Source organism: Vicia villosa, unplaced genomic scaffold (genome assembly GCF_029867415.1).
Source record: "Vicia villosa cultivar HV-30 ecotype Madison, WI unplaced genomic scaffold, Vvil1.0 ctg.000602F_1_1_2_unsc, whole genome shotgun sequence".
NCBI lineage: Eukaryota > Viridiplantae > Streptophyta > Magnoliopsida > Fabales > Fabaceae > Vicia > Vicia villosa.
Genome location: NW_026705275.1, coordinates 62,147 through 69,331, shown reverse-complemented (window position 1 = coordinate 69,331; position 7,185 = coordinate 62,147). Strand labels below are relative to the sequence as shown.

The window sequence follows — 7,185 nt, the reverse complement described above, 5'->3', positions numbered from 1 at the left end:
CACTCTAATTCGATCTCCTCTCGTGAAATGATCCTAAAGATCATTCCACATATCAACCGCATTATCAATGAAAACCACACTCTGTAATATTGAAGGCGTGATTGAATTGATAATCCATGTATGCACAAGATTGTTATATCTTTGCCATGCTGCAAAGTTTATATCACTTTCATCAGGAACTTGTATCGATCCATCTACAAACTTGAACTTGTTCTTCATTGCCAATGCTCTCCTCATCTTCATTGACCACACATGATAGTTATCACTTGATAAAGCTGACGTAACGCAAACCGTTGATGAGTTCTATGAAGGATGCACATAGTAAGGATCGAGTTGATATACTTGATTCTGATTCTACATATTGTTGTTGTTGTTTCTCGCAATAGCTACGATCTTGATCTTTTCTTAACAGAAAACAAGAAGATGAAAAGAAGAAAGAAACGAGCAAAAAAGTTGTAATAAGCTTCAAGGAGCTTTGATCGCCATCAAAGTAATCTCAACTAGTCATTGAGAGAAAGGAGATGAAAGGAAAAGATGAAGACGATGCAACTTTCGCATTGATTCATTGAATGATCGAAAAACAATTACATCCAAGATATTTATATGAATATAAATTACAAGGGTTAGTTAGTGTCGCATCAACATTGTAACTAACCATCTAACAACCAAATATAATCAAAAATATAAATGACATTAATCCATGCATATACATGCAGAGCTAGCATGGACAGTCAGCTTCATGTTTTTGATTTTGCTTCATCTGCATTATTTATTAACCCTAATAATTATAAAATTCAAACCAGCAATCAACATACATACTAAATTGCTAATAATATATCTCTGCAATTTCTTGAAGATATGCAAAAAGCTCTTGAGGTTTAGAGAACATGGGCATGTGATCAGCATCAGGAATCACTTTGACATCATTTTTAGAATTTCGTTCAGCCATTGACAATTGAAAATCATACTTTAACAATTTGTCTTGTTGACACACAATGCATACTTTAGCCACAATTCCGTAATTTTCATTTGTAACATTTGTTTTCTTTTGTAATAATTCTTGATCACCAAATGTACGAGTAGGCCTTTGTAATAAAGTTGCAAGAGACAAGTCCTATAATTCATATATAATCAAACATTATCAAAACAATTAATATAAACATCTTATTTTCAAAATAATCTATCTATTCATTTTCACAATAAAAAAAAAATTAAAAGAATTTTTTTTGGGATCAACATAAGCAGGGCCGTCTTTGAGGGCGTGCAAGACGGGCTACTGCACAGGGCCTCAAATTTTTTAGGGTTAAACTATAGGTAAATAGGACCTCAAAAAATATTTGTCAGGTTAAATCGTAATTAAATAGGGCCTCTATTTATTTTCTCATAGATAAACTATAGCTAACCTACACAGGGCCTCCGAAAACTTGAGACGGCTCTGAACATAAGCATATTGATTAGCCAAGATACCTCAGATGGAGATAGTTGATACATATTGGATGCTAAGAATTGTGGGTCATGTATTATGGATCCATTTGATTTATTATTTGAGCTATCATCAAATATAATCTTTCTTTCCAAATTGAAATCCGATCTATGAGGATACTGCAGTTTTCAAAATAAATATATCATAGATAAATATATCAAACGGAAGTAGTTTAAATTTATCACTTTAAATTTATTACTTTAAGTATATAATAGATAATAGATAATAGATAAACTATAGTAAGAAATATGAGAAAACACAAAACAACAATAATTAAGTACCTCCTTGTTGATAGTGACGAAGCCTAGATCAGGAGAAGGCACGATGGATGCAACAAATACAGCAACTGCTATTTTCTTTGGAAAAAGTTCCATAGCCATAGATATACCAATCCCACCTGAGCTATGACCTACAAGGATTACCCTCTCATCTTGTGGCAATGACCTTACAAATTCAATCAATGGTTCATAGTAATCTGTAATAGAATCAAGCTCATGCACTTGTTTTGGATGGATACCAGAAGCAGCCATGTCTAGTGCTGTGACTTTATGTCCAGAAGATTGCAATAGAGCAACAACCTTGTACCAACACCATGCTCCATGGCAGGCTCCATGAACCAAAACGAAATGCCTAGGATTATCCATTTTTCTTTCCTAGTACCTTGTTCTATGTAGTGTTGATGTTTTTAAAGCTTAGTTTTTATTTTCGAAAAATGAGGTGTCAAATCTTAGATGTAAAATCCAAAATGAACGGTGCAAGATAAATCCATTCGATCATTGGTGCATTGATCGGTGCAAGATAATATATTGTGTTTTTTTATTTCTTTTTTTACTTTCAAACTCAAGTTATTTATTTTCATTCCTAGTACTAGTACGTTGTACTATGTTATTTATGGGATATTTCCTTTGCTTATTTATAAAACAATAAAATAATAATATAGTAATATAATACAATCTTGTCTGTAGAAATAAAGTTGGCCCATAACATGTTTGGCATTGCTCAGCATAAATTGTTTTTCAACGAGACAAAATAGTCAAATTTATTTTTCAATTATCTAGTTCTTCCCTTAATTTCTTTTCAAGGTTTTTTTTTTTTGTCTATTTAACTTTTTATAGGTAAACTCTTTGATATCTATAAATAATTTTAGTATAAATTTCTCTAAAGTTTTAATTTATTTTAAAATAAAATAAATGATAATATAACATTAAATTAGAGAACTGTCATTTATTTCATGAGGTTCTCACATATGCGTTTTCAAAAATAGACCATGTTTTTTGAGGTGTATCTTTGGAAGTACATTTTTTTATTTAACGTTGATTTGTTCCGTAAATACATCTACGAATATTTATTTAACGTTGTTTAAACGGTTTCGTAGATGCATTTACGGAATAATTCAACATTAAATAAAAAATATGCTTCTGTAAATACACCTTCAAAAATAAAAGACAAAAATAAAATTTTATTAAATATCTAAAAGTATTACACTACTAGAAATACTCGTATTACCTGCGGAATTTCCTGCGGAAATTTTTCCGCAGGTAAACCTGCGGATTTTCCTGGGACTTTATTAAAAAAAATAAAATTCCTGCGGATCCAGTGTTGGCAGCAAATTCCGCAGGAATACCTGCGGATTTTTCTGCGAAATATAAGTTTTAAACAAAATATCTAACAAAAATATAAAATCCGCAGATAATTTCGCAGGAAACATTCCTGCGGATTTTGCTGCGAAAATCTATTTTAATAAAACCAACTCACAATATAAAATCCGCAGGTAATTCCGTAGGAAAGTTTCCTGCGAAATTACCTGCGGATTTTCTAAAAATAATTGTAATTTTTGTTTAAATTTTTCTAAAAAATTAATCATATATTTTCTATTTTATTAATTAATTTTATTGTGTTTTTTATTTAGTTTAATTTTAATTTTTAATTTTAATTTTATCTATGTTATTAATTATTTTTATGATGTATTTTACTTAATTTTTATTTTTAATCTTAATTTTTAATAAAATTAATGATATGCAAATTTCGATATATATTTAATTTAGAGATTAATTGATATGTACCGTAAGTATAAAAAAAATTTATACCATCATTTCATTATCATTATTCAAATAGATTAATTTAATAAAAATTAAAATAAAAGTTAAATAATTTTAATAAATTAACAGTTGGAATAGTGAATTTTTTTTTTTACAGCGTCAATGTATTTCAATTCAACTTTTCAACTTATATTTTAATAATAGAGTTAAAAGATAGTGCACTGACAGTGTAAAATATTTTACACTGTCAGTGTATCACCTCTTTTCTCTTAATAATAAGTATGAAAGTTTTGGAAAATAAAATTAAAAATTATAAAATATTGAAAAAAAAATCTGATAAAGATTAAAATTAAAAAAAGTATAAGAGTTGAAATTCTTTTTATGAGAATTATAGACCAGTTTTGAGAATAAAACCCCAATTTTGACACATATTGCACCAATTATCTACCACTAAATTACCCCATTCAATCGTTATTTTATTGAAACAAAAATTATTTATACTTACTTACTAATATTATATATTATATTAGTATCTTAAACTAATTCTTCTTATCCTACAACTCTGTAGTGTTAGCAGCTCATGACTCAACTTCAAACAAAATTGAAACCCTAATCCTCTTCACTGTTACGGAGCCGCTCCCCCCATCGCGACACCAAATCGATCAAAGGGAAACCATTTTTTACTCTCCAATTCAAGAGATTCCTTTTCAGTCGGGAAGGAGATAGTGACATCGAAGGTGGCGGTGGTGGTGGAGCTGACGCCTTTCATTCTCCGATTGGCTGTAAGTATCGTTCCGTGCTGGCTAACGATCGTGCTCTACTTGAGATGTCTTCCATAGATCCACTATCTTCTTCTTCCTCAACATTTCCAGATCAACCTCATAATCTCAGGTATTTGTGCTCTTCGATCTACACGATTCTAGCGTTCATTATAAGATATGAAATTAATAACATAAAGTTCATGTAAAATTAGTCATACTAGAGCTGCATCCATGAAAAAAAGATCATGTAAAATTATTTGAATTCCAAACACTGTTGATTAATGCTTATTTATCTTACTCAATGTTGCAATTGTGTTGCAGCTCTGTGCTGTGTTGCAATTGTATTGGATCAACTATTCGTTCCTGTTTGGTATCAGACATGGAACTGAGTTGGATCATAGAGAAGTATTCCTTCTCACAACTGGCCATGCAGTGATTGCAGTTCTAGGTTTCTTGGTAAATTGCAGCTTGAGTTTTCTTTTTGTAAGTTCAATCTTTTTGGAATATTTGGGGTGTTAGTAATGGAACTGATTCAATACTGTGTAAGTTCAATCTTTTTGTAAAAAAACATTTGAGGTGTTAGTAATGGAACTGATTCAATAAGTACACTTGGCTTTCTTACCTTCAAATTTTCTCTAGGTTGATGTGAATGGTGGAACAAACATGACCGGCGAATTGCTACTCTTGAGTTTGACTGTGACAGGAAGTCAATGGGTGTTATTGTTGACACTGGTGTGGGGAAAAACTTGATGTTGGTTAAGGTATTCTCTCTTTCTAGTACAACATATAAGATAGCTTTTTTTCTTTAATGGTGAATCTTCTACCCATTTTTATTTGAGTAAGGTCTTTTTATTGTTCTTCTGGAATAAGCTTAATGGATTCTTCTGTATTGACAAGTTTATTGCTGAACATCAAGTTGATGAAATTGTAATTGATTTTTGGCAATGATTTCTTGAATCCAGATTTTATTGATAATTTTATTGCTGTTCAACTTGGATTCATTTCTTGAATCCAGATTTGCAGAAGCAACTATGTATATGGCATCAAAGCTGAATTTAGATGGAATATCAACATGAATCTCAACCACGTGTTTTCTTTTGAGCAACTCACCACATGAACTCTTTATCTCTCCACTGGGGTAAGCTTCCTCTGAATGTTTGTTTTGAATTTGTTCTAAGTTCTAACACACTATATATCTTGAAAATTGAAATTGTCTTGCTGTTTAAAGTTTGGAATATTTATCTAACTTACAATGCGTTAATGCTGCAGAATTTGCAAAAAGATTTGCTGGCCAATCCAAGCGCTCATTCTTTTGATGAGGTATTTCTCATTTTCAACTTTATAGATGATTTGGTTGTTGTTTTTGCAATAATGTATTGGCTTTCTCATTATGGAAGTCTTTCATTACGGTTTTCTTTTGGTGCATTTGAATGGGACCATGAATCATGATGCTCTTATTTGGAAATATTCTTCTAGCTTGAAATAGGAAATATTTGGAATCATGATGCTATAATGAATGAGATTATTAATACCATGGCAACTTTAATTTGCTGTTTCTATTCAATAGATGTTGTGATCCGGACATATTCTGGGTGTTAGCATATATACTAATACTATCCTATAGTCTTTATATTCTCTTACTCTTTCGATTAAACTCATCACGCTGTCATGCTACGGGGGAGGATAAGAAAAGGAGCAGCCATGGTCGCATCTGGAATAAGTTTATGACATGTTAATAAGTTAATTTCTATAAATAGTTTATGACAGGAAATATATCATATGACAATTTGAACCAATTTGTTGTATAAATAGTTTATGACATGTTAATAAGTTAATTTCTGTATATCTTCACAAGTTCTCAAATATTTGAGTAATTTACTGATAAGAAGGAATAAGGAAATAAGTAGCCGGTTTGACAGCAATGCATTTTCTCTTTTTTGGCTAATCATGATTTGGTCTTGCAATCTGAGTAGGTAAAGCAAGGTTTGGGTTGGACTTCTAAGTTTTTTTAATTTAGTTCCATAAATGATTCTCCTATAGAATATCTTTGTTTCCTGCTCTCTTAATTTATCTTTGTATATATTTAATGGCAGCTAGCTTTGCTGTTGCATCAAGAATTGAATAGTTCACCTCGTGTACCCCGGGTACCCCGTGCACGCCAGCTTGCCACAGCTAACTTCTACTAGTGCTACAAACATGCTAATGAAGCGAGCATCGGTTGGAGGAAAGGATAACTATTTGGTAAGATGTTGTTCCCACAATTGAAAATTATTATTGCGAATAGTTTCTTATTATATACACATGTATTCAAATGCAGGCTTAATCAATGATATAATGAGCAAGGGCAGGCACATAACAGAGAGCGATAGAACCGGAGAACTTTGTAGCAGATTTTATAGTAACTTGTTCTATAAATTTGTATTATAATTCAAAATATTTTAAATTATAATTTTATTTTTATATTATGGTTACATAGTCACATTATAAAAATATTTTAGATTTTTATAATGTTTCAAAAGTTAATAAATTTTTTTTAATTTGAGATAGAAATTACCTGCGGATTTACCTGCGGATTTTAGTTTCCTGCGGATTTAGCTGCGGAATTTTCCTGCGGATTTACCTGCGGAACTAACTGCGGAACTTGCTGCCGAAAATATTACCCACGAAGGTTTTAGCTGGGGACATAAAACCGCAGGAAAATCCGCAGGAAACGTGTTTCCTGCGGAAATTTAGCTAAAATCCGCAGGTAAATCCGCAGGAAATTTGAATATTTCTAGTAGTGTTATGGGATGGATTGAAATATTACCTTAAATTATAATGTTTAATCAATTGAAAATACACAATACCGAACTAAAATTAAAGGTACATAAGTGTTTACTTTATTTGTTGTTTTGCTCAAATC

General features: G+C 31.2%; 1 protein-coding gene and 1 long non-coding RNA gene across 7 annotated transcripts; one reads left to right on the top strand and one right to left on the bottom strand.

Annotated features, from left to right (window-relative positions):
• Positions 1 to 535: 535 nt before the first annotated feature.
• On the bottom strand, positions 536 to 2,193 carry LOC131629734 (methyl jasmonate esterase 1-like). Of its 2 annotated transcripts, XM_058900508.1 has the most exons (3): positions 1,765 to 2,191; positions 1,468 to 1,602; positions 536 to 1,114 (listed from the first exon to the last, which is right to left on the bottom strand). In XM_058900508.1, the coding sequence occupies exons 1-3, from the start codon at positions 2,125 to 2,127 to the stop codon at positions 827 to 829; spliced, it is 786 nt and encodes a 261-aa protein (XP_058756491.1). In that variant the 5' UTR covers positions 2,128 to 2,191; the 3' UTR covers positions 536 to 826. The 2 variants fall into 2 exon arrangements, with proteins under 2 accessions (XP_058756491.1, XP_058756492.1); XM_058900509.1 differs by lacking the exon at positions 1,468 to 1,602 and having other exon boundaries at positions 1,765 to 2,193.
• Positions 2,194 to 4,094: 1,901 nt separating this feature from the next.
• LOC131629733 (uncharacterized) lies at positions 4,095 to 6,818 on the top strand. 5 transcript variants are annotated; one of them, XR_009292089.1, is made up of 6 exons: positions 4,441 to 4,825; positions 4,923 to 5,044; positions 5,299 to 5,421; positions 5,553 to 5,603; positions 6,377 to 6,524; positions 6,601 to 6,818. It is a non-coding gene; the product is annotated as an uncharacterized LOC131629733 (long non-coding RNA). The 5 variants fall into 5 exon arrangements; XR_009292086.1 differs by adding an exon at positions 4,095 to 4,413 and having other exon boundaries at positions 4,605 to 5,421; XR_009292088.1 differs by having other exon boundaries at positions 4,923 to 5,421.
• Positions 6,819 to 7,185: the final 367 nt, after the last annotated feature.

Excerpts from the sequence above, each read along its gene's own strand:
- LOC131629734 (XM_058900508.1), bottom strand. The coding sequence starts at position 2,127 with ATGGATAATCCTAGGCATTTCGTTTTGGTTCATGGAGCCTGCCATGGA. Across the intron at positions 1,603-1,764 it reads TCGTCACTATCAACAAGGAG|TATCCTCATAGATCGGATTT; the intron begins GTACTTAATTAT and ends TGAAAACTGCAG. Across the intron at positions 1,115-1,467 it reads ATCAACTATCTCCATCTGAG|GACTTGTCTCTTGCAACTTT; the intron begins GTATCTTGGCTA and ends TATGAATTATAG.